The sequence below is a fragment of the Salmo trutta genome, chromosome 31, assembly GCF_901001165.1.
Source record: "Salmo trutta chromosome 31, fSalTru1.1, whole genome shotgun sequence".
NCBI lineage: Eukaryota > Metazoa > Chordata > Actinopteri > Salmoniformes > Salmonidae > Salmo > Salmo trutta.
The window spans coordinates 15507458-15535279 of record NC_042987.1 but is presented as its reverse complement, the minus strand read 5'-3'; the positions used below and the strand labels follow the sequence as shown (position 1 = coordinate 15535279).

The following is a 27822-nucleotide window of genomic DNA, read 5'->3' as shown; positions in this document are numbered from 1 at the left end:
TTTGTTGGTTTGGCAATACCACTATCAGCCAGATAAATATGCTGAGAAGGATTATCACCACAGCAAGCAAGGTACTTGGAGTCAAACAGACAGGCCTGGATGAGATCTTTAAGGTCAGGGCCCACCGCAAGGCAAAAACATTTTAGACCCAAGCCACCCCCTGTAACCGGACATTGAACTACTCCCCTCTGGGTGCAGGTATAGGGCACCCCTCAGCAGGAAAACAGAACTAGATAATTTGTGCCAGGAGTGATATCCCTCCTAAATAGCTCGGGCTAATGTTCTTATCGACTCAGTAAGGCCAGCAGGCGAGCCTTTTAAAAAACATGTTTTATTGGTATGTAACTGTTATGAAAGTTGTATTGTCAATTTTGTTTTGTATTTAAACACCACTTTAAACGTGTACATGACACTGCAACAAAATTTCCCCATGGGGACAATAAAGTCAGTAAGTAAGTTGTGCCTTCTTCACCACACAGTCTGTGTGAAGTGACCATTTCAGGTCATCAGTGATGTGCATGCCAAGGAACTTGAAGCTTTTGACCTTCTCTACTGTGAACCCACCAATGTGGATGGGGGCATGCTCTCTCTGCTGTCTCCTGTAGCCCATAATCAGTGCCTTCATTTTTTTTTACGTTGAGGGAGAGGTTATTTTCCTGGCACGACTACGCCAGGGCTCTCACCTCTTCCCTGTAGGATGTCTTGTCATTGTTGGTAATCACTGTTGTGTCGTCAGCAAACTTGATGATTGAGTTGGAGACGGGTGAACATAGAGTTCAGGAGAGGGCTGAAAGAGCACCCCTGTAGGATCCCGTGTTGAGGATCAGCATTGCGGAGTTGTTGTCGCCTACCGTCACCACCTGAGGTTGGCCCGTCAGGAAGTCTAGGTGTTATGTTGTACAGGGAGAGGTTCAGACCCAGGGCCCTGAGCTTTGTGTTCAGCTTAGAGGGCACTATGGTGTTGAAGACTGAGCTGTTGTCGATGATCAGCATTCTCACATAGGTATTCTTTTTGTCCATGTGGGATAGGGCAGTGTGTAGTGCAATGACGATTGTGTTGTCTGTGGATCTGTTGGGGAGGTATGCAAATTGTAGTGGGTCTAGGGTGTCAGGTAAGGTGGAGGTGATATGGTCTTTAAAGAGCAACTGCCCCTAAAAAAAACATCTAATCCCAATGTGTTTAAAGGATCACAGCCGTTTGAGATTGGAAAGCCCTGGACCATAGCCAACTATGGTTTGCATACCCTGCCGAAGGACCAGGTGGTCGGAGTTCGTTGGTCTCCAATGGTGGTGAGTTCACTGGTAGCTAGATCATAGACTGCTGGTTATGTATCTGGTTATGTATATTTTGATAATCATTATCACTATCATCGCTATCATAACTGACATTAGCTAGATACCTAACTAGTTAGCTAACTACTTAATTAGCTGGCTAACATTAGCCTACCTCAATACAACTCCGTTACAACACATTTCAAAAAGAAGTCAACTAAATAGTAGGAAAACCTTTTGTCATGATTGTGATGTCACCAGATGTAGATGCAGTAATGTTATAACTTTAGCCAGCTAAGATTGAGGGAACCACCACACATTAACATTGCTAGCTGGCCTCCCGGGTGGCGCAGTGGTCTAAGGCGGTGCCACCAGAGATTCTGGGTTCGAGCCCAGGCTCTGCCGCAGCCGGCCGCGACCTGGAGGCCCATGGGGCGGCGCACAATTGGCCCAGCATCGTCCGGGTTAGGGAGGGTTTGGCCGGCAGGGATATCCCTGTCTCATCGCGCACTAGCGACTCCTGTGGCGGGCTGGGTGCAGTGCATGCTGACCAGGTCGCTAGGTGTATGGTGTTTCCTCTGACACGTTGGCTTCCGGGTTGGATGTGCGTTGTGTCAAGAAGCAGTGCGGCTAGGTTGGGTTGTGTTTCGGAGGACGCATGGCTCTCGACCTTTGTCTCTCCCAAGTCCATATGGGAGTTGCAGTGATGAGACAAGACAGTAGACACTACCAATTGGGGTAAAAAAATAAAAATAATAACATTGCTAGCTATATTTCAAACTTTGCTAGTAACAGTAATGGCAACATTGCCATCTCTCTAAAGTAAATTTGACAACATAATATGTTAAAGTTGTTGCTGACACACTAATGGTATCAGCATTATGTGAGGATCGACGCTGGAGACAGGAAGCAGGTACAGGGAGAACATTTAATGAGCAACGGACATGAAACAGGACAGGAACAGCGTCTGGACAGGGGAAAAAATAACGACATCAATGCAGACACAGTGAACAAACGGGGGAGCAGAAAGTTATAGGCTGGTTAATCAACAAAGGGAAGGAGTCCAGGTGAGTCCAATGAGCGCTGCTGGGCGTAATAATGGTGACAGGTGTGCGTAATGAAGGGTAGCCTGGCGCCCTCGGATGCCAGAGAGGGAGAGCGGGAGCAGGCATGACACTATAGGTAGGAGGTGAAATCTAGTTACTCGTTTAAACTGAGTGTGGATACAGAATGTAATTTATATACCAACATGGCTTCTCTTTGGAGTAATTTGTTGTCATAATCACCTCTGTGTGGTGGATGAACTTTTTCGATCCCAATGAAATGCAATTCATTAATGGAATGATTTTGTTCTATAAAGTGTCTCGCAGCTGGCAAGGTGATATCTAGACGTCTGATAGTGGATTTATGTTCTCCAAGGCGAACTTTCAAGGTGCGCAATGTTTTTCCAATATAAATCTTATTGCAAGAACACTGTAACATATAAAAAAACTATTTTACTAGTCCAAGTTATACATTACTTTATCTCATAGGTCCTAGAAGTCTGAGGGCATGCTAAGTTAGAACATTTCCTTATGGTGCTACATGAGGTACATGATCTACAGGGGAAGCATCCTTTTACAAATTACTCGTTCTCTGTCTGACCACATGTGATTTAACCAATATGTTTGACAGATTTCTTAATTGTTTGTAGGTGAAAAGGTGGATTCTGGAAAGCAGGATTTAAAGAGGAGTCTGATAATAGTATATACCAGTGTTTATTGACAATAGACTTGATGCCATGGAAGATGGCGCCGACAGAGATGGTCGCCTCGCTTCAGGTCCTTAGAAAACTATGCAGTTATTTGTTTTTTATGTATTATTTCTTACATTGTTAGCCCAGAAAATCTCAAGTGATATTACATACAGTCGGGAAGAACTATTGGATATAAAAGTGATGTCAACTTTCCATCATTACGACCAGGAATACGTCTTTCCCGAAGTGGATCCTTTGTTCGGACCTCCACCCTGGACATGCGATCTTATCTGAGAGGTCGACCCAAAACAACGCGGTCACAGCAGGACAGGCAGATGGAGCGGCCTACTGGTCAGACCCAGAAGGCGAGCACACCATCCACTGCTTCCGAGCATATTACTCGCCAATGTCCAATCTCTAGATAACAAGGTGGACGAAATTAGGGCACGAGTTGCCTTCCAGAGAGACATCAGAGATTGTAACATTCTCTGTTTCACGGAAACATGGCTCACTCGGGATATGTTGTCAGAGTCGGTACAGCAACCCGGTTTATTTACGCATCACGCCGACAGAAACAAACATCTCTCTGGTAAAGATGGGGGTGTATGCCTTATGCCACAGCCGTGTATATCCCCCTCCATTTTGTTGCTCCCAGCCTATAGACAGAAACTAAAACAGGAAACGCTCGTGCTCACATCAATACATTGCTGGTCTGACCAATCGGATTCCACGCTTCAAGATTGCTTCGATCACGTGGACTGGGATATGTTCCGGATAGCCTCAGACAATAACATTGATGTATACGCTGACTCAGTGAGCGAGTTTATTAGCAAGTGCATCGGAGATGTCGTACCCTCTCTGACCATTAAAACCTTCCCTAAACAGAAACAGTGGATTGATGGCAGCATTCGCGCAAAACTGAAAGCGCAAACCACCGCTTTTAATCATGGCAAGGCGACCGGAAACACGACCGAATACAAACAGTGCAGCTATTCCCCTTCGGAACAATTGCAATTGCAAATGAAATTGTCTATATAGCGGGTTCAATATTTAACATGATCTTTGTAAGGATTATTTTCATAAATAAAATAAAAAATGTATAGTTCGGAGCTAATGGGTTTCCCATTGGTTTTCCAAAGGTCTTGTAAAATAAATTAAGGCAATTCCACGAAGTACTAATTGAGTGTATGTAAACTTCTGACCCACTGGGAATGTGATGAAAGAAATAAAATATGAAATAAATCATTCTCTCTACTATTATTCTGACATTTCACATTTTTAAAATAAAGTGGTGATCCTAGCTGACCTAAGACATGGAATTTTTACTAGGATTAAATGTCAGGAATTGTGAAAAACTGAGTTTAAATGTATTTGGCTAAGGTGTATGTAAACTTCTGACTAAAACTGTGTATGTATATATACACTGCTCAAAAAAATAAAGGGAACACTTAAACAACACAATGTAACTCCAAGTCAATCACACTTCTGTGAAATCAAACTGTCTGACAGACACAGCAAACCTTCTTGCCACAGCTCGCATTGATGTGCCATCCTGGATGAGCTGCACTACCTGAGCCACTTGTGTGGGTTGTAGACTCTGTCTCATGCTACCACTGGAGTGAAAGCACCGCCAGCATTCAAAAGTGACCAAAACATCAGCCAGGAAGCATAAGAACTGAGAAGTGGTCTGTGGTCACCACCTGCCGAACCACTCCTTTATTGGGGGTGTTTGCTAATTGCCTATAATTTCCACCTGTTGTCTATTCCATTTGCACAACAGCATGTGAAATTTATTGTCAATCAGTGTTGCTTCCAAAGTGGACAGTTTGATTTCACAGAAGTGTGATTGACTTGGAGTTACATTGTGTTGTTTAAGTGTTCCCTTTATTTTTTTGAGCAGTGTATATATATACATATATATATATATATATATATATATATATATATACATATATATATATATATATATATATATATATATATATATACATATATATATATATATATATATATATATATATATATATATATATATATATATATATATATATATATATGTATATATATATATATATATATGTATATATATATATATATATATATGTATATATATATATATATATATATATATATATATATATATGTATATATATATATATATATATATATATATGTATATATATATATATATATGTATATATATATATATATATATGTATATATATATATATATATATATATATATATATATATATATATATATATATATATATATATATACATTTGTTTTATTATTTGTTTTTTTACTTTTACTTCACTACATTCCTACAAAAAATATGTACTTCTTACTCCATACACTTTCCTGGACACCCAAAAGTACTGGTTACATTTTGAATGCTTAGCAGGACAGGAAAATGGTCCAATTCACGCACTTATCAAGATAACATCCCTGGTCTACCCTATTGCCTCTAATCTGATGGACACACTAAACACAAAAGCTTCATTTGCATGTTATGTCTGCGTGTTGGAGTGAGCCCCTGGCTATCTATAAATAAATACAAAATAAGAAAACTGTGCCATCTGGTTTGATATAAGTAATTTTAAATTATTTATACTTTTACTTTTGATACTTAAGTATATTTAAAATCAAATACTTTCAGACTTTTACTCAAGTAGTAGTTACCTGGTTGACTTTCACTTTTACTTGAGTCATTTTCTAAAAAGGTATCTTACTTTTACTCAAGTATTACAATTGGGTACTTTTTCCACCACTGCCAAACAGATTAAATAACACATATTGTATATCTAGCAAGCTAGCTAGCTATGTTTACTAGCAAACAGTGAGGATTAACAATAATACAACAATTTACTGTTTTAAATCTCTAAAACTGAAGTTGGTTTAACTATAAAAAATATTTGCCTAAGCATGCCTGATAGACATGTCTGTAGGTAGAATCCTGTCTGCCTACCTATGTACCTAAGCAGACATGTTCTGGTCACTGTGCAAAAGTTGAGGGTTATGCCATATTTATTTATATTTAAGCGAAATATTGTTGTAAATGTAATCTCTATGACTGTTGATGTTACGTTGGCACAGTTCAACTGTTGTTCAAACTACAATAGAGTAATTTATTTAATTTGTTTGTCTTAGACAATACCCTGGTGCCTGGCTGGATTCTAGACACAAACAGAATTACTTTGCCTGTGTCTCATTGCAGCAGAACCATATCCCGTGAACTGAATCCCTCTCGGGGGATTAGACTTTATGCTGGATTTCAAGCAGATGACTCATGAGGAGCTGAATGGCAGTTTGATCATGACAACACTCCTCCCACAGCTTTAAAAGTATTCCCTGATCATACTGTATGTTTCTTTGTGAATAGTAATTTTGTTCATGACCACCAGCTCTCTTAGCTACAGATTGTTACACCAGATAATGTGATTTAACCAAAGATTTTTGGTATCCATTACTCAAAATTACAGGATAAATACTGTTTGCTGTAGCACAGAGAATTTTCTACCAACCTTAGCGATGCCGTCTTCGTCCTCGATTCGGGGAAACAGGAGTCTCATAAAATGTCCGTGTCCAGTTGCAGGGGGTCAGTTTGAATTTAGAAAATGCTCCATTACTCTTTTTGCTCCACTTAATATTTTTTTTTACTTTAACCTTTATTTAACTGCTCCATTTAAGTAATCCAACAATGTGTACAATGCCATCTTGTTTATTTCAAGTCTTCTCTCATTGATCGAGACAGGTATGTCATCATGAGGGCTACTGAGTGGCGCAGCGGTCTGCGGCACTGCATCTCAGTGCTAGAGGTGCCATTACAAACCCTAGTTCGATTCCAGGCTGTATCACAATCAGCTGTGATTGGGAGTCCCATAGGGCGGCACACAATTGGCCCAGTGTCGTTAGGGTCTGTCCGGGATAGGCCGTCATTGTAAATAAGAATTCGTTCTTAACTGACTTGCCTAGAAAAATTTAAAAAATCATGACACAGCACTTTGGGGTGGACACACACCGGTCTCGATCAATGAGAGAAGACTTGAAATAGATAAGATGTTGGTAAAAATCTTTGGGTAAATCACATTAACTTCTGTAACAATCTGTAGCTACAGTTCTCTGCACTTGTGTGTCTCTACAAATGAGACACAGTGAAGTGTATTACACTGTTCATACAACAAATGTTGTATGTTTCTTTTACCCTATAACATTCTTGTTAAATACCCAGTTCTCTAGAGTTAGCATTAAATAGTATACACTCCCCTGTATTTTAGATTTGGAAAATAAACATTCTTCGGATATCATAATGTCTAACGTTTGTTTGATACTCCAGAGCCCTGTACATGTTAAATAAATATATTCTGTGAATCTATAAAGGCAGACAAATTTAGAAGATTTATAGGACAGATCCATATTTATTTGATGGTGGTTCTACACGGTCTTATGCTGAACAATACTAGCTTCGTTTACACAGGCAGCCCAATTCTGATATTTTTCCCACTAATTGGTCTTAATCATATCAGGTAGTTTTCAGAACCTATCTGATTGGTCAAAATACCAATTAGTCAAAAAAAGATCCGAATTTGGCTGCTTGTGTAAATGCAGCGATAGTCCTTTATCCGGCTTCGGTACACTGGCAATGATGTTCGGCATGGTGGGCTGGGGAAGCTGAGACTCTTTGTGCTTATGGCGAATGGTCTTGTCCTGTCTGCGGTGAACGGCCAGCTGGATAAGACTCTACCGAATGCGGTGTAGGTCTTCTTAACCACCAACTTTTTGGCCCTCTTGCAGAAGATTTGCTGGTACTGCATGTCTCCTGGAAAGAAATGGTTGTGGTGTTAGCATTTTACACATTTTGTGGAAGGGATGTAGGGCAATACGTCTTTGTTGGTGAAGGTGTCAACCGAATGGGACTGGCTAGCGTATTGTTTAGGGACAAGGAGGGGACATTGGGAGCGGCTTTTGAGAGGAAAGATCAGTCAACAAAGTGAATGGGCTGGGTGGCTGAAGGTGTGAAAAGTCTTATGAGTGCAGTTCTTACACAGTATGAATTGTTGTGTATGTTAGATTGAGGATAAATGGCACCTCAATCGCTTTCATATACAACAATACATTTACTGTCTAAGCCAACATTTACTGTCTAAGTCAGTGTTTCCCAAACTCGGTCCTGGGGACCCCAAGGGGTCCACATTTTGGTTTTTGCCCTTGCTGATTCAAATAATCGAAGCTTGATGAAGAGTTCATTATTTGAATCAGCTGTGTAGTGCTAGGGCAAAAACCAAAATGTGCACCCCTTGGGGTATCCAGGACCAAGTTTGGGAAATGCTGGTCTAAGCACAACCCAGTCATTCCACAGTGCCCTGCTGAAAAATACCCGAAAGCGGCAGCATTTTGGCTACAAAAGCATGAGGGAGCGGGCACACCTTGCAATTATGGAGCATAAGATTGTGGGACAGAAACCAGCAGGGGACACTGAAAGGTATACAATCAAGACTCCAACAGTAATGACAGAACCACCTCATTCTTCTCTCTGCAGATTCTCAAAACACAATGAAAAGACATGTCTACAAAAAGCCCCTGCAAAGGGCTACTATTGACAAGAATGATCTGTCAAAGTCAATGGGCTGGGGGAGGTTTACAGACAGTACTTCCCCCCAGCCCATTGACTTTGACAGATCATTCTTGTCAATAGTAGCCCTTTGCAGGGGCTTTTTGTAGACATGTCTTTTCATTGTGTTTAAATACAGGGGAGTGACTCCAGATAACCTGAGTATTACAACGACAAAAGGTCAAAAGAGAAGAGGGGTAGATTAAATTGATTACATGGTCTGAAAGGTGCTCTGTGGTCCTACAGAAGTTCTGAGATTGCTGGATATTGTTCGTTTGAAGTACACAATGCCATATTCCAAGTTTGTGAGCACGCCCCATCTACCTTAGCGGGGAGTATCTGCATTTGCTATTAATGCCGGACTTTGTGGTTTATTATGAGCAGACGAATATACAGGAAGTCAAAACTTCCCGATTCTACCAGTGAAATGAAAATGTGCTAGTTTTAGCTTGCAGTTTGGATAATGTTTATGATAAAAATTTAATGTTGTTAATATAGTAATGATTATATGCCGTGGCAGAGCATGGGTGAAATTCCCCCTTAAGCTTGAAAAGCTGGTGAATGGCAAGTTGAACGGTTGCTTCCTGGGCTAAAGGAGAATCGCCATATTCCATGTGTCCTGTAAAGCCATATTCTGCTTCAGATCGTAGTCAGATATGACTGTACTGCGCAGCAGAGCATGAGCAAATGGCTCAGCTTCAAAATGTTAGTGATCAATTTAGTGACACCAGAGCCCTGCCCGTACCTTAGTTATGGATTAAAAACAGGCCTTACCCACCCCTAACATGAAGTTTAATGTCGGTTAGCAGAGCTCTACTTTGCAGCCTGAATGGAGAATATTTTATGTACAAAGCAGTCCATGGGGGATATGAGCACAGATAGAATAATGAGACAGATATTTCACCGGATGTATAAATGTGAAGCATCCACTTGGCGTTTCCACTCACTACCAAATATGGTTGTGAGAGGAAGCCCACTGGCCAGTAGTGGGAGAAGATGGAATGAGATGGATTTTGGCCGACATTCCGCAAATTTTGTCATCGATGAAACATTTGATCTCAATAAAGTTTTCTATTCTCAAAACTAGAATATGTTATGAAGAGATTGGACTAAGTTTTGTAGACTTTACCCTTTGCAAAAGTTTTTTAAAATTCCATTGTTTGTTCTGCCCACTATGACTAATTTGTTCCCGTTGGAAACGGCAGGCTCTGGTCCATCTTGTGTATAGCCAGTTGTATAGATTCAATTTGGACGGTAAGATGAAACGACTCAATATCGCGACCTGTCGGACTTTAGGCTAGTGAACGCGTTATTATTGTATTAGACTCACTTTAAGTATAATTGATTGTTTTCCTCCTCATGATCAATAATATACTTATTTATCACTGGATATTATTATTATAATACCGAATACAGCATTCATTAACGTTGCAACAATTAACACGGTGTGCAAAGCTGTTTTTTCTCCATCTCGACCTCGGACCATGTTTATTAAGACCGGTTTCCATCGGAGGTAAATAAAGGACGAACCAAGCTACTTCCTGTTTTGATATTTTTTGGGGGGGGTTGTTTCGTTTCACTATCGTAGCTAGGCGAGAGACAAGCCAGATAGATAGCTACAATGAAACGCTATCACTTTACTAACAGGTAGGCTGCTAAAAAAACAAGACTGATACAACTAGCGATACCGACATAGCTACCGTTGTGCTTTGGAGATTCCAACTGTTTTTGTGATTGTGGGATATGGCACTGAGTTCTGGCGGTTGGGGTAAACCGCCTGTGCCATCCCCGTCCCAGTCAGATCATGGCGGGCCCGCGCTGGCTAACTGCAATACCGTTTTGATGTCGGTACGGGTGTCGGTTTGCCATTCGGGTATTCGACCGCTTTGCCTCCCTGGAGCTGGCGATGAGGCTCTCCGTCTTCAACTTAGCATGGACCCCAGCAAAGCTGGAGAGTTTCGGCTAGCACTGAGGGACATTAGCGGAAGCGGCCGTAGTGTGGTAAGATACAGTAGATCTAGACGTTACAGAGCAGTGTATCTAGACACCTGATGTAATGCCATGCAATACATTTCATGCGTTGACATGAGAAATTGCACACATGTTTGTTGGTTGGAGCAATATCTGTTTACAGAAAATACAGTAGTCACTGAATTGGAATCTTGTTTAATCACATACTACAGTAATCCCATTGGTGGGAAACGATGTCTTGTGATGATTACAGTTTACTTATCTGTCCTTGTGTTTGTCTGTACAAGGGAAGACAAAATGTTCTTTATGGAAGATTATTCCAGCATGTAAACAACTAAACATCAAAGTTAGCACATTGCCACTGGGGTTACAGTTTGTCCCTCTAAGGTGAAGTAGGTCCATATCCACGAAGTCCACAAAGATAAGAGATCTAAGCAAATTATTCTCTTTTTCTTTCTCCCAGTTCATTGCCGAGTTTGACCTGCGCTCTGTGCAGTATGAGGTCAAGTCCCCATGCCTTCACGAGATGCGCTTGGCCACGCCCCCTCATGACTGTATCCGCTTCAACTTCCGCTGTGACCTGGAGGCTGAGCAGTGGGCCACTGTGGTGATGTCATCACTAAGAGAGGCACACAGAGGTCAGAGGGCACGGCAGTCTTTTTCCTCTTGTCTGCTTGCTTAGATGCATTCATGTCGTTGTGTATTAGGAGTGTCTTCCTAGTATACCATACTATGGCTAGCACAATTGACCACTCTCTCCCTCACTGTAGTTGCTGTAAATAGTTCCCCACATCCTATGGATGACCGACAGCAGCACGCAGCAGCTCTAGAACAGCGCAGCACAGCCTCCTTACCACTCACTGGTGAGTACCCTCACCACACGATTCCCCAACTCTCTCTTTCTACAACATTTGCAAGACTACATAGGGTACATTTTTCTGTGTGTGAATGAACATGTTCTCTCTCTGAAGAGGAGCTGTGCTTGGAGCTTGCCCGGGCGATCGAGGCAGGTGACAGCCAGGGTGCTGCTCAGCACGCGTCTGCTCTAGCTCGTCAGAAGGCAGTACTCACTATCCAACTGTCTGAGAAGAATTACGCCGAAGGAGAGATAAGGTGAGAAGTAACAGGCAGTAGCTTGGGAGTAGTCCAAAAGAACATGGATAATTTGTGCTAATGAAGTTTCATGTCTCTATTGCAGTTTGTCTGTGGCAGTGGAAGACATCTCCTCTTCCTGTTGCGTTACAGTGAAAGTCTTTCCCCACATGACTGTCGCAGCACTCAAGCAGCAGGTCAGATACATTTCTGTCTCTGTTTGCTAGAATACTTGGGCTACATTCGGCAAATGAAACTGTCCACGAATTTCTCCTCTGTCATTGCTCTCTCTCAGGTGTTTTTGGAGTATGGCTTTCACCCTCGCGTGCAACGCTGGGTGATTGGACAATGCCTGTGCACAGAGCCTAGGTCCCTGGCCTCGTATGGGGTCCAGAGGGATGGGGATACGGCCTACCTTTACTTGGTCTCAGCCCGCCACGCCCGCCTCACCCGCCAGCTATTCCAGCAGGACCAGGAGGGTGCCCAACTCACCCCAGCCCCCAGCAACGGGCCTCTGTCCCAGGACTGGAGGGGCTACAGCACCCTGCCCTCCAGGCTCAGCCACAACACCCAGGGTAAGTTTACCTCTTGGCATGCACTTACACACATGCGCACACATGACTGAACTCCTTTTTCATTGTTGTGATTGGCTGTAGGGAGCACCGGAAGTGGGGCCGAGAGGTTGGGTACGAGTGAGATCCGAGACGCCCTCAACCTGGAGACGCTGCATCTAGACGATAAACCTGATAAGCCCAGCAAGGCCAGTAAAACACAGGTCAACCCCGATGTTTAAATTTGTGATTGATTGTTTTTACGCAAGATGATCGAGTTGAGCATCTACTCTTCCTTTACTTGATAGTTCCATGTAGCTAGTGTACCGCTGAACATCACTGGTTGTGATACGCTAATAGAAAGTTCCTACTCTCACACACATCCTCTCTGTCCTTCTGATCTGCAGACCGAATGGGCGTGTCCCTCCTGCACCTTCATCAACAAGCCTACACGACCAGGCTGTGAAATCTGCAGTACAGCCAGACCTGACTCACGCAAGCACAGCCGCATACAACAGGTACTGTATCTATTGCATGCCTACAGACAGATGGCACACATCACTGTTATTCTCCCTTTAGTAAACTACAGTATTTTCTTTATTCTCATCTGTGTGATAAAGGAGAAAGGAAGAAGAGAGGAGCAGATCAGTGCATTGAGCAGTTAACTGCCTCAACCGTAACCTATACAATAACCTGGAAGACTGATCACTTACACACCAACTTAGAGCTACAAACCCACCACCACTACTGACATACTATGATGACAAACCTCTGGATGCTGCAGCACAGACATGGAACTCCACTTGCTGAGGCTCACGAAAGGAACTACCTGTATAGCCAATGAGCTGGCTTTTGACTCTGTGGACATGAGTCAGCATCCTTTGCCTTGTGGCAGACTTTACCATTTATTTATTTTACATAAGGGATGGGGGGGGGGTGGACTAGTCCAATATTTATTTTAGAGGGGTGGGTGGTGCTTCCCTCATCCCTCTACCTGATATATCTCAGATGAGATAATATTATATATTTTGAAGTTGGCCAACTCTGAAAGTTGATACTTTGAAAGCTGAAAAAAGTTGTTTTTAAAACCAGGGCCTGTATTCAAACAGTCTCAGAGTGCTGGCTGTCCCAATCCCCAAAAAAATATTGGTAGCCTTGGTCTACTTCTATGCGTAATCAGGTGCATGTCTTTACTCAACATTGAGTGCTCCAAACAAAAAAGACTGAGTAAATTTGACAACTAAAAAATGGAATGAAATAAACCTAAACTTGTTTCTCACAAGTGTAGCATAGGTTGTGCACTCCGCAAACAGTGTCCACTTTGACAATGAGAACGGTAAACGACTAATAATACTGAATGCATTCACAGAAACTACTGTAAAGAAATTAACGGTAAATGTACTACTGGTGATATGGGTGTGGCATCCTCGCGGCCTCCAATGGATTTGTACACTGAGACAGGCGCAAATCAGACAGGTCTCGTGTGCCATAAAAAAACACATTTGACTGCTTGACTAAAATCTTGGTTGACGAAACAATCGACCAGTTGGCTAAATGGGGTGAGCCCTACTAGGATCAGATTAGATCATAATTAAATAAACATTGGGGACCTGATCCTAGATCAGCACTCCAACTCTGAGACGATGAGGGGATTCGATTAATGCCCCAGGTGAACCGGGTAAGAGTTGATTGTGTTCGAGTTGGAACCGAGCGTGAGCCAGGTGCCCTGCTTTTGAAGTCAGCTCAAAGCAACCATGATGTAGGTTAAGCAGGTGGGGTAATGAGTAGGATTCTGTGTTTTCACATGCAAACATGATTGCGTGGATAAAAACACTGACAATGAAAACTAGTTAAATTCGAACAGGTATTTTATGTAAAAGATGTTTCTGAGCGATGCATCAGGATGCCTTGTTGACATGACTGAGCGGCGCAGATTGCTGTTTGATTTGAGATTGGCGCTTCTCTCTCACCGCTTTTGCCCGTTCATGGTTCAGCTTAATCAGGCACCCTCAGTGTGAATACAGGCCCAGGTCTCGTCTGTCATTGGTTGGTGCCATATTGTTTTATAGGTGGGGAATTGCTAGGAGGCTGTGGAAGTGACAGGGTTTTAAAGTGCTTTTATTTTTTATAACATTGTATTTAGTGTTTTAACAGAATGTTTGGCAGTGTTAATGTTGACGGGTAATGCGTTTCACCTACTTGCCAATAAGTTTCTGTCTGAACTGTGATAGTGACAATGTTTTGTCAGAAACATGACTGTATAAAATGGTGTTAACTGAATAAACGTAAGTTAATCAAGTTTGAGTTAAGTTTTTATTTGAGCATTTATAAATTAGTGTTCAAGTACTTTTTTTTTAAAATATTTGAAAGTAAAGACAATTCTTAGTTCATACAGTAGATGTAATTATGGATGTTTTTACTTACCATGAGGTTGGCAGTAGGATGTTGCTGCCTCCTTAACATTCTATTTTGTCCCTTCCAATGTCAGTGGTACTGTTGTTCAGTTTGATCAATTAGCAGAATATTCACGAACATAGCTAAGAAACATCCAAAACAGTTTCAGTTATGTATTTGGGTATGATAAACCAAAACCATCCCATGCACACAAGCCTGAACCTAATGCAACCTTATAGTTGTAATTCTGCCACACAAGCCCAACCTAATGCACTTAACCACTCCCGGGCACGTCAGTCATCCTAATCCTTGGTGAAAGGCCAGACCTGAGCACACCTCAGTTCATTCCATAAATGCAGGTCTAGAACCCATTTCATACTTCAGGATAGGTGGAGTTCCCATAACGGCAGGTCTGGGACCAGTCTTCCCCCAGTTACCTTTTACTTCCAGAAGAGGATGTTCCTGAGCAGCAGCCAGCGTAGAGGGCGTGGTCCAGAATGCCCTATGAGATGACGGACAGAAAGAGCATCCAACCGTCTTGCAGAGTACAGCCGGGGCTCAGCAGCACCATGATGGCTGCAGACAGAGCCCTGGGGAGAGAGGGTAAAGACAATACTACAGAACTCTGGTAGGGAAACTTAACAGTGGAGCACCATGACTGCAAACAGCACTCCGACAGTGAAGGAGGGAGCGAAACATCTCCCCCTCTAGGCAAGGACAGGGCACAGAGCAGGGCTGGAGGGTGCTGAAGCTGGTAGCTCTACTATACCTGGCCGTTTTACTGGGCTGCACTGCCCTAATCCACTTCTCCCTGGGCTTCATCGTGGCTCTGTCCCTGGTGCCCATCGCTGCCCTCATCAACTTCTCCCTGGGCTTCATCATGGCTCTATCCCTGGTGCCCATCGCTGCCCTCATCAACTTCTCCCTGGGCTTCATCGTGGCTCTGTCCCTGGTGCCCATCGCTGCCCTCATCAACTTCTCCCTGGGCTTCATCGTGGCTCTATCCCTGGTGCCCATCGCTGCCCTCATCAACTTCTCCCTGGGCTTCATCGTGGCTCTATCCCTGGTGCCCATCGCTGCCCTCATCAACTTCTCCCTGGGCTTCATCGTGGCTCTATCCCTGGTGCCCATCGCTGCCCTCATCAACTTCTCCCTGGGCTTCATCGTGGCTCTGTCCCTGGTGCCCATCGCTTCCCTCATCAACTTCTCCCTGGGCTTCATCGTGGCTCTGTCCCTAGTGCCCATCGCTGCCCTCATCAACTTCTCCCTGGGCTAATCGTGGCTCTGTCCCTGGTGCCCATCGCTGCCTTCATCACACCACACACGCCCAAGTAATACTCTCACCCACAAGTTTCTCCCTGTGTTTCTTATAGAAGTAATACTTCTCAGTATGTGTCTTCTCATTGACGTTGCACTCTAGTTTAATGCCTAAGGGCTTGATTCAATCTGTAGCTCTGTAGATCAGCGTTGTAGCGCTATTGAAATTGAAAGGCTATTTTCCGATTTGGCCGACATATGCAGTGTTTACCGTGGAATCAGTCTCCGCGAACATTGCCTTTACATTTCTATCGCGCTGTAGAGCAGGTCTTCTGTGCAACGGATTGAATCGAGCCCTAAGGGCACAATGCAGTGTTTGTTCCACTGTTCCTTGAGTGTGAGGATATTGTGTACGTGTAATGTTTCAAAATCCCTGTTGATACTTGGTGCTAACATGCAACCTTTGTCCTGATGATGTCCACATTTAGACCAGTGTAGACTATTAAAAGACTGATTGTGATCAGCTCTTCCTGACCACCTCTGTAGTCTTTATCAATAAAGTGTAAACCGATCTGGATGGTCAAACCATTGAAATAATCATTATACCGGCCTCTAAAATCATTGACAGGTAGCACAATATTGACTTATCGCATCAGTAACTGTCTTAATCACATGTAGTCTGAATTGATGCGTCCACTGCTGTCTGGACGCGTCTCGGTCACTACTCTCTGCCTAAGCCGGTCCAGCAAAATAAATAGTGGGGGTACGCCGTACCAGTAAAAGTTGAGCCTATTACTAATTAACACAATGCCAAAAAAACAATACCGTTATTTAACATTACCACTTGTCAGCCGCATGAAAAAGGGGTGGGATTTGTTCCAAATTGCGTTGTGGTTCGACGAGAACACTTACATTTTAATTTCACCCTTGGTCGCCTCTACATATTGTATTAAAATGGATCCCTTAACCCTCCATTGTGTCCGCATTTTCATCAGATTAGCTGGTGCCTCCCTGTATGCACGTTATACAGATATTGTTTTAAAAATAAAATTCATTTCTTTATCTTAGGTTACACATCTAGTTGTTTAGTAACCGCTGCGCCACTTAGAAGGCACTTCTATATTTCATTCTATGATTACACCTAGGCTATTAAAAATTGCGTGCACACAGGGAGTCACGTACCGGTAAGAAATGAAATCTACTTTCACCCCTGGACGCAACAAACCTTGATCAGATAATATCACAATACTCGCGTTAGCGCAAGGTGTCACTGAGGCTGGAGTTAGAGGGACATGGTGAAATTAAATAATTTACCGCAGCCACAGTATCTTCAAGGTGTGTGTGATAATTGGGGAAAACCTGGCATAGATGCATATTGTTAGTGTGTGAGACAAGATAGTTATGCAGGCTGTGCAGTTTTTTTCAACAAGCACATTGAGTAGCCAGCCACACAGCGAAATTATTGAATACTTTGAGTTTACCTTCCAAAAAATGAAAATGTGTGCATTCAGTGTATTGTTTGTTTTGGGGGATATTGTCTAGGCCTATATGATCAGGATCATTTTCTAAGTAATCAGGAGTATTTTCTAAGTAAGAGAACATTAATAAACCTTTTTTAACATTTAACCTGTCCTCTCTTGTGATGAAAGTATTTTACTGCAAGATATGTTGCCACAATGTTTGTTCTTCAAATTAAAACAGAAATGGAAGTAAATAGCCCAAATAGTTTTTATTTTTTATTAAAGGTTAAATTTCAAATCAAACAAATTGTGTGATGAGCAATTTTACAAATGGAAAAATAGGTCTCTCAAATAAACAGAATAGATGCTCAATTAAGTTATGGGTCCATACATGTTAAGAGAAGAGAAAACAACATCAGTTAAATTTGTGTTTGCAACTCTGTGAATTGCAGTATGTCATTTATTCTAAAAAAAAATACTTTAACATCTGACCCACAGATTTTTTTTTAAAGAATCTTGTAAGAGTCTGCTGACTTCAACAAGCTTCAAGCTTCCTTTTAAAGAGGCATTTTCTCAGCCATCTGCACTACAGGTATGATTGAAGAATGAAGGAAGTGTTAATCATGGGCTTTGCTACACAGAAAGCAGCATGTTAACACGTTGATTAAATCAGTAGACCTGTATCAATATCTCTGAAAATACCATATAAGTATCATTAGCTTTTACAACAATTCAATCTGTTTTCTTTTATCATATTTTGCACCCGTGTGAGAGTATCGCTCCACTAGCCTACAGTGGGGGGAAAAAAGTATTTGATCCCCTGCTGATTTTGTACGTTTGCCCACTGATAAAGAAAGGATCAGTCTATAATTTTAATGGTAGGTTTATTTGAACAGTGAGAGACAGAATAACAACAAAAATATTCAGAAAAGCGCATGTCAAAAATGTTATAAATTGATTTGCATTTTAATGAGGGAAATAAGTATTTGACCCCCTCTCAATCAGAAGGATTTCTGGTTCCCAGATGTCTTTTATACAGGTAACGAGCTGAGATTAGGTGCACACTCTTAAAGGGAGTGCTCCTAACTGCAGCTTGTTACCTGTAAAAAAGACACCTGTCCACAGAAGCAATCAATCAATCAGATTCCAAACTCTCCACCATGGCCAAGACCAAAGAGCTCTCCAAGGATTTCAGGGACAAGATTGTAGACCTACACAAGGCTGGAATGGGCTACAAGACCATCGCCAAGCAGCTTGGTGAGAAGGTGACAACATTTGGTGTGATTATTCGCAAATGGAAGAAACACAAAAGAACTGTCAATATCCCTCGGCCTGGGGCTCCATGCAATATCTCACCTCGTGGGGTTGCAATGATCATGAGAACGGTGAGGAATCAGCCAAGAACTATACGGGAGGATCTTGTCAATGATCTCAAGGCAGCTGGGACAATAGTCACCAAGAAAACAATTGGTAACACACTACGCCGTGAAGGACTGAAATCCTGCAGCGCCCGCAAGGTCCCCCTGCTCAAGAATACATATACATGCCCGTCTGAAGTTTTCCAATGAACATCTGAATGATTCAGAGGACAACTGGTGAAAGTGTTGTGGTCAGATGAGACCAAAATGGAGCTCTTTGACATCAACTCAACTCGCCGTGTTTGGAGGAGGAGGAATGCTGCCTATGACCCCAAGAACACCATCTCCACAGTCAAACATGGAGGTGGAAACATTATGCTTTGGGGGTGTTTTTCTGCTAAGGGGACAGGACAACTTCACCGCATCAAAGGGACGATGGATGAGGCCATGTTCCGTCAAATCTTGGGTGAGAACATCCTTCCCTCAGCCAGGGAATTGAAAATGGGTCGTGGATGGGTATTCCAGCATGACAATGACCCAAAACACACTGCCAAGGCAACAAAGGAGTGGCTCAAGAAGAAGCACATTAAGGTCCTGGAGTGGCCTAGCCAGTCTCCAGACCTTAATCCCATAGAATATCTGTGGAGGGAGCTGAAGGTTCGAGTTGCCAAACGTCAGCCTCGAAACCTTAATGACTTGGAGAAGATCTGAAAAGAGGAGTGGGACAAAATCCCTCCTGAAATGTGTGCAAACCTGGTGGCCAACTACAAGAAACGTCTGACCTCTGTGATTGCCAACAAGGGTTTTGCCAGCAAGTACTAAGTCATGTTTTGCAGAGGGGTCAAATACTTATTTCCCTCATTAAAATGCAAATCATTTTATAACATTTTTGACATGCGTTTTTCTGGATTTTTTTGTTGTTATTCTGTCTCTCACTGTTCAAATAAACCTACCATTAAAATTATAGACTGATCATTTCTTTGTAAGTGGGCAAACATACAAAATCAGCAGGGGATCAAATACTTTTTTCCCCCACTGTACCTATTGTTCCTGCAGATAATAGCCAAAAAGTCTACCAGTGTACAACTGATGAATCAGTCACTTTAACATCACTGTCTGGCACGTCCTGATGGAGTTCATATGAAAAATACAAACGAGAACTTTAGTTTACTTGTCCCAATGCGATATCATAGACATAACTACATTGTATGATTTATGAATGTAAAGGATATGAGATCGCCTTTATTCAGTCAGTTCCACACCATTTATAAACTAGTCAAGCTTGCTGTTCGTCAATCAAATCAGAGTAAGCCTATGCGCCAGCACTTTGTGGCTGTGTACAAATTGCAAAGGAAAATAAATGAATGTGCCAGAAAACAATAGGCTAAATGGATTTTGACTCATCATGACGACATTATATGGGACGTGCAAATTGACTCACAGACGATGAAGGAGCATCATGCTCTCACCCTTCGTGTAAAGAAATGTGACTGCAACCACAGCGTACACAACACACACCCACAGGTACCGGGAGGTGGGACAGACAGTCAAACCAGCAGTGTTTCCCTGTCATCGCTCACTTTGTGATTGACAGGCACCTGTCCTATCAAGATCACTAGAAGATGCATTTCGTTCATTCTAGTGGGAGGGCTCTGCTGCCTATTTTTCTGATATGCGAATTGAAAAAGTAGCCTAGTTAATTTAAGTGGAAAACGTACCCGGCTTAAAATGAGTGTGTAACCGGCTCTATAGCCGACAGCCAGCGCTAGTGGGAAAACAGAAGTTGTGTTTTCTTTGAGTGTGTATTTGAGAGGGAGAGGAAGAGAGGGTGTGTGTGTACCTGTGTGTGTTGTGTGGCAGGGCCTGCTGTGTAGATGACAATAGCAGTGAGGACCACAGTTTCAGTCTCAGACATCTGCTGTGAGAGGATAGGCAGGGTGTACAGAGCTACCCCTGTCATATGACTGATCACTACTGGAGTCAGTATAGACCGGATCCCTGGGCTGATGGAAGGACAGAGGAGGAGAAAGTAAATTCCAACCATCCTCCCCTCTTGGCCAGGTCTCCCTTTGGAAAAAGGTAATCTGACCTCAATTGGACTACCTGGTTAAATAACGGTTAAATAAAACTAGAATCCCCAAGGTCCCAGAGGTCGAAGGACACACGCAGCAGCATGATGACAGCCAGCTGGCCGAAGGCGGGCATGTAGTAACCACTGGAGGCAAAGCGAGAGAGTGAGGGCATGAGAAGTAGAACTGGTGCAGACGCTCCAGGAGGTTGTTCAGCTTCCCGTATATCCCCTCCAGGAGCCTGAGAATGAGGGACATACACAGGCTTATTTGCATGGAATTTTAAGAGTGAAAATGTCACCATAGAAATTACAAAAATGTTAATGTTTTCTGATCATCTGAATTGAAGCTTGGACATCAGTAGCTGACCTGCCGATAGTGGTGGTGTCGGTCTTGTACTGTCTGAAGGTGTTGATGCCCCTGACGGTGGCAGCCTCTGTGGTATCTAAGGAATGGGCCGTGGTCCCTCCAGGGCCTCCCGATGGCCTGCTTCAACACCATCACGGTCTGGGCCGCGTAGCTGTAGCCCGACCTCATTCCTCTGGAGCTGGATGGAGAGAGGGCAGTCAGCATGACAGCCGGATAATTACACATGTTATTACTGGCTCGTCCTTACCTGACACAAATACAGAGGAAGGGACAAGCTGAAATGTTTGTGGTGTGCTATTATTAGACCTCTGAAAACATTTTTCAAAATCGAAGTACCTTCTGCAAGTATATGAAATTAATTACTCACTGACGTAACTACTGGCATTTGGACTTCCTCCTTACCTTTCCCTGGATGGTACACAGGTATACCATCTTCTGGCAGAAGGCTTAGAAGAGGTTGGCCAGGTCCAGGTTTGGCAGCTGGCCGTTGAGCCCCTCCTTAACCAGGTGCAGACTGGTGATGATGTCACTGCTCTGCTCCAGAGACAGTGCTGCCTGGATGGAGCCACCTCTCCCCTGCAGCGGAGACCAGTCACCACCTGGGGGACCCAGAGTGAGGCACAGTGGTGGCAGGTTTGGGGTTGATGGTATAGAGACATTGAGAATACATACAGAGTCCATAATGGTGTCTCTACGACTGGTGCATTTCAGGGTTACATCATTACAGAGATGCAGGTACTGACCAGTGGTGTTGGTGTGGTGGTATCCCTCGAGCCAGGCCTGCATGCCGATCAGGTCATGTTCATTCGCCAGAAAGATATCCTTAGCCCAGTGGATCTGACCTGAGAAGAGACCGAATCATTGACTGATTAATTAAAGAAAGAAGGTAGGGGTGTATGCTTGTGTGGTGCTTCTCCAATGGTCTGTGTAAGTAGTATGCTTACTCCTGAAGTACTGGGAAAGGCCCAGCCTGGTTGTTGTTGTTTCCCTCACTACAGGGGACGCTCAGCACCAGGGCTTCAGTACGAGGGGCTCTGGGGGCCCGCAGGATCCCATAAATGTTAGTGCCATGCACCATCTGACCGAGACTGACAGACAAACAGAGAAAAGGATGAGTGAGAGAAAGAGAAGAAATTAAAGCCTGAGAGGAAGGAATGCATCTGTGTGAAAGTGTGTGCTCACTGTGATCAAATTAAATGCATGTTTAGACATCTTTGTCTTAGCACACACTCGCATATCTCTCTTTGTTTTCATCAGGGAAGGGAAGTTTGCAGGTGAAGCTCTGAGTAAACACTTCCAGCCATTGAGACTGCATAGTATACACCAGCCAATCCACCGGCATCCCACTACGGAGGAGAGGAAAGGAGAGGATGAGAAACGCAGAAGGAATGTTATGGGAGAGGACAGGGGGATTATATCATTCTTACAGCTGGAATTGTGATAGGTAAATTAAGCACTGAATGTCAAAGTTGGGGTTAGTGATAGGAAGGGCAGATGATTTTTCCTGACCTTAGTGATAGGCAATAGGAAGAAGGCATATCAGGCTGACTCACCCTACTTTTATAGGGGAACAATTTAAATGATACCCTACAAAGTGGATTGGATACATCAAGAGGATGCCCAGTTACATTCCATTCCACAATGGATTCTCCCTCAGGATTCTACAAGGACTCACCAAATTGGTGCATTGAAACAGGTGAGAAGGTCGGTCAGGGCTCGCCTTTGTTTGGGTCAGACAGCAGTCCCATATTGTTGCCTTGTACCACTCACACTGGCTCAGCTGGACCCTAGGAATCTAAGACTCACATAATAATATTCAATAATGTAGCGTTAGCTTTAGCGCTCAACATCGTTAACCTAGCTAGTAGCTAACGTACCTGCTAACCCAATATTGATTGGTAAGATGTGTTAGCTGGCGTCATAGAACCAGGTACGTTGCACACGCAAATACTGAAACGGTGTTTATTTTCAACCAAACAATGTGTCTTAGTACCTTTACAAATGTATAGTTACAAGCCAGAGCCTACCTCTCGGGCATAGTAACACCCAAGATGACAGGTGCAGCTAGGCCATACTGCGCTACATGTTTTTCCTCGTTTCTTACCGTACTATTGTGTGATGGACCAACTCAACTCTCGCTTTAGCAAAAAAAAAAAAAAAAACTTTACATTTTGTTCAGTATACATAAATATAGATTACTGTATTGCCATGTATGACTGGCTCTCCCTGTTGGTTTGGAAGATTACCTTAAAAGTTTCACAGAAATCCATTTAAAAAACACACGGTTCAGGTGATGCTACAGTTATCTATGGCTCTCTGTCAACCAATCATCTCAGTCAAGTTTATGGATCATTCAAAACACAGACAGAACACATCAATGGGTTTAGATTACATTTTTTTATAAATCATTTCATACAAAAGCATAACACGATTGTACAATAAAATAAAAATGTTTACTCCATCTGCTCCTCTACCTCCCCTGCCTTTCACGCAGACCAATCTACCCCAAAGTCCAAGCTACATCACTCTCCAGTCAGCGCAGACACCTCCTGTAGATGCTGCCTCACCACCTCGTCCAACACTTTGCTGACGCCCTTACAGGCCGTCATTGCCGCCTCCATCAGTGTCTCTAGGTGGTCCTGGTGGAGTCGGGCGTCCATCTGTAGCAGGGCGATGTGCCCGCCACGGGGCAACAATGCCAGGGCCAGTGATGTGCCCCCTCCACTCTCTTCAGCATGGCACAGGTCTGCCAATGGGGTCTCATCCACAAAGCCTGCAGTGCAGGCGCACACATAGTCACGCATGGGGATGCCCGCGTCGACTACTGCCAGAGTGGCGGCGTTCACACACGCGCTGTAGTTCCCTCCATCTGACTGCAAGATCTGAGAGGGAAGAGGGAGTGTGAAATGTTTCAATTCAAGTCAGGTTTTTTTTTTTAAACCCCTTGTTTCAGGGTTCAAATTGATGAAGAAATCTCTATACCCGAGAACATGAAACTAACCAAACAAAACTTAATTGGTTCAAAATCCCAAAGACAGGATATACAACCACTTTCATTTCACCATTTTATGAATAGCATCAGACTCCACCACAACCCATTTCATAGTTCATTCATATCTGAAATAGTGTGGTACCTTGACATAAATGTCTATTTGAGAGCGTGGGTACAGATTAGTCAACACTGCTGCCTCGAATGTCTGCTTGAGGTGAAGGCTCATCTCTGTGGACTTGCGATCCCCGTGGGGTCTTCTCTTCCTCTCCGCTGTACTGAAGGTAGCCATGCTGTATTGGCAGTTGATGACAGCACGGTCATGGAGGGTCTTGCTGCGGGAGCCTCGCACCTGGAGAACAGAGAACATTTGATTTTAAATAAACTCCTCTCGAACCCCCTAACTGCAGTCTCACTGATTCTTCAGTGAGATTCTCAATCACTGCATTGGTGGCAGCAGTGATATACCCTCACGTTTTCTTGGACCATAGGTGGGAAAGTGTAGTCTCCCTGTGTATACTACCATATCTGCCAAGAGGTCTGGACCCTAGGCACAGGTGGAAGTGCGCAGGGTGGCTAGTTTAGCTCTCTAGACTAGAAGAAGGGGGCTGAACACATTTACGTTGGCAATGTTGAAAAAATTACAATTTGGATAAACAAACTGATCTGAAATGCTAGCCGAGCTGAAGCAATTTCCATAGGTAATTCATCTCAGTTGTATGTTAGCTAGCGTGTTGTTATCTATGTAACGTTAGCTAACTAGGTATCTTGCTAACACGCTATTTTAGCAAGAAACTTACTTCATGAGGACCATACACAACTGCCAGCGCTTTGGTATTTCCCTGTTCTATGTACGCAGACCCGTCAGCTTGGGCAAATACACCCATACGAGCTTGTACTTTCCGCAGTTCAGCAGCTTTTCTTCCATCAAGACGATATCCTTGATCTGACAATAATTCCAGGCCGGCCATATTTTTAACGTTTGAACTGGCGATAGAATACTACGCACGTGTGTTATACACTACATTACCCACACGCCCACTGGAGTAGATACGGTGGCTTTAGGCAACCGAAATAGTGATGTACAGTTCGCGAACGAGTCATTATTTTTGAACGACTCTTTTCACTGACTCGATTTTCGTCTTTCTGCGTGACTCGTTCATTTCAGTCGTTCGTTTGACCTACTAGTGCTGGTTGCAATGAGACAAACATCAGGATTAATACACGCTCCTACGGCTCAGCGGCCCCAGAGATGTGCTCCAACCACTAACCGTCTGTCATATGAGCGCAGTAAAATAGATCATGAAATAAGCATAGAGAAGAACAATACATGTTTAGAACTGATAATTATTCACATGATGCAAGAATGAGTGCAATTAATTGCTTATTGAATGTTATGGACACAGCCTCTTTGTAGAACCAACACATACACAGCCTCTGCTCAAATTACTCGAACTCGAGAACGAATCGTTTGGGATTGTGCTTATCACCAAGCAATGCATTCCGCCAAGAGTTGTTCACAATATAGTCTTGTTGCGCCACAACTAGATCTCGTTTCAAATGTATCAATAAATAATATTATTTGTATGCCTAGCAATCAACAAATGTACATTGTTTAAAGCACACGTTTACAAGTCTTGTCACAAATGATAGCTCCAATATACCCCCTATGGTCATCGACTCGAGTTTTCTGTTCATCTTTCGCTGATAAGGGGTCCTGCGTGCTCTGGGTATTAATGACTCAAATGAACGAAATGAGTCGAAAGATTCGTTCTTCTGACTGAACGAGTCGGAAAGATCCAAGTCAGTAATAAGAGCCGAACTTCCCATCACTAACCTATAACTAAACCAAATACGATGTGGCGACCTTACCAAGACATTTAAAGTAGTGATGACCTTTTTTTAACCAAATCTCTGTTTGATGTAAATTGCATGGAAATATAACCATTTTCCATTCACTCTTTTGCGAGCATGCGCGTGCTTTCTCATTTGTCGTATCACCACAAGCTCGCACTCATAAGTATCGCTTGAGTCCAACAAAATGGAATAAGGTTGTGGATAAAGTAATACACCATTTCATGTGTACAACCTCTAAAGACCTGCATCACTGTACAGAGAGCTTTGCTATTTACAAAATGTCATTTTTTTTTGTGTACCTTTGTGTTTATCCATGGCCCTCTAGCCGAATATGTACTTGTAGCCCTTTCCTGCAGTCCTCATGGGTGTAATATTATTTTTCCTAATTAATAAACATCATGTGCAACATTTTTTTTACAGAAAATTGTGTTTGTTATAATTCGTATGTGCTGTATATAAAGTGTAACATTTGAATGCAAACTCAAATTGGAATACATTTTAACTCTGTATCTGATATGGTACCAGTGTCTCCATTTTTAAGCCCATAACCATGTGTGTGACGTATATAGTTTTGTTTCAAAGTAGATTTGTTTAAGACCAAGAAACACTGTGACCCTGATTTAGCCCACCGCAGTAAAAAGCTTTTTAAGGAGCCTACCGTTCGTTAATACTCCTTCTTTCAGAAGTAGACTGGCTATGGCAGCCAAATACTCCATCTAAACGTGAATAGATTCTCAATTGCAATGCGGTTCTAGAAACGTAAAGCCTTTTACTTTCATATCACATCAAACTAATTTTACAAACGCGAAATACACACTTACTGTACACTGTTTTACCCGACTTTATCACAGTTGCAGCAGACAGTATCTTTCCTCCCTGACAACACGTTTCTGGCGGCCTTTCTTCCGTTACATACAGGTGTTCGGGACATGCTAGATAGATAATTAGCACAGGTGGTCCTTCTGTCATCCGTAAACAGGCGCTGTAACATGGATATGGCCGTGTGGGGACACTAACCCTATAAAAAGGTGTGTATCAATTATTTTTTCCCCTCGCTGATATGAAAGATAAGTATTATGCTTACAAAAATGTACCGCAAGCGATGCGTGTTAATGTTCAGACTGAGCGTCGAGGCTCTTAATTAAACTCCCCCGTACAGAAGACGCCTTTGTTCAATAAATTGACTAATGTAATAGAACTGAGAGTCATGGAGGGCTAGTGGGCCCCATACTGAAGCAGAAGGCGCAATGAGGAAGTCTATTGCTGGTTTCACAAAAGCAAGTGAAATCTAAAGGAAAAAAAATGTCTGGACACTTATAACATACCATTTACATAAAAACATAGATTTGGTACAAAATAAAAGTGAACCACCCATTTAAGACTTTTGGCATAATGGTTTTGGAATGACAGTCACAGGGAAGAGGCTATAATAACTCCTAATTAAACTACACTGGTGTCAGAAGTAGGATAGCACATCCCTGACGAGTTTCAGGCACATTTCATTTTGGAGGCAAACTGCCATTTTTTCATATATAGCAGTCTACTAGTAAATCAGACCTATTCTTACTATATTGAACGGCTTCAGCTTCTAAAGAGCTTTGATTCCACATTTAACACATCTCCCATTACCATACAAATATTTTACGACAGCTAAGGAAAACACATTTTCTTCAGGAAATGTAATCATTTGTGAATCGTATACAATAAAATAAAATGTTGATGGAATTTCCCGAATTACTTAATTTATAGCCAAACTCATTGTAATGCCAAAGCCATCTCATTCGACTGGGAAATTATGAAAATGATTTAACTGAGAGAAGTGGACATGCCAAACAA

General features: G+C 42.7%; 2 protein-coding genes, 1 long non-coding RNA gene and 1 pseudogene across 4 annotated transcripts; 1 reads left to right on the top strand and 3 right to left on the bottom strand.

Annotated features, from left to right (window-relative positions):
* Positions 1-7401: 7401 nt before the first annotated feature.
* On the bottom strand, positions 7402-10406 carry LOC115169624 (uncharacterized). Its single transcript, XR_003870894.1, has 2 exons — positions 10320-10406; positions 7402-7827 (listed from the first exon to the last, which is right to left on the bottom strand). It is a non-coding gene; the product is annotated as an uncharacterized LOC115169624 (long non-coding RNA).
* On the top strand, positions 10159-14531 carry LOC115169623 (ranBP-type and C3HC4-type zinc finger-containing protein 1). Of its 2 annotated transcripts, none has more exons than XM_029725434.1 (9): positions 10159-10620; positions 11054-11228; positions 11361-11453; positions 11562-11703; positions 11789-11879; positions 11978-12257; positions 12339-12442; positions 12641-12751; positions 12854-14531. In XM_029725434.1, exons 1-9 carry the CDS (start codon positions 10363-10365, stop codon positions 12896-12898), a joined length of 1299 nt encoding a protein of 432 aa, XP_029581294.1. In that variant the 5' UTR covers positions 10159-10362; the 3' UTR covers positions 12899-14531. The 2 variants fall into 2 exon arrangements, with proteins under 2 accessions (XP_029581294.1, XP_029581293.1); XM_029725433.1 differs by having other exon boundaries at positions 12339-12457.
* Positions 14532-19720: 5189 nt separating this feature from the next.
* On the bottom strand, positions 19721-23178 carry LOC115169179 (glycosylphosphatidylinositol anchor attachment 1 protein-like; annotated as a pseudogene).
* Positions 23179-23518: 340 nt separating this feature from the next.
* Positions 23519-25145, bottom strand: exosc4 (exosome component 4). Its single transcript, XM_029725432.1, has 3 exons — positions 24930-25145; positions 24275-24481; positions 23519-24022 (listed from the first exon to the last, which is right to left on the bottom strand). The coding sequence occupies exons 1-3, from the start codon at positions 25098-25100 to the stop codon at positions 23663-23665; spliced, it is 738 nt and encodes a 245-aa protein (XP_029581292.1). The 5' UTR covers positions 25101-25145; the 3' UTR covers positions 23519-23662.
* Positions 25146-27822: the final 2677 nt, after the last annotated feature.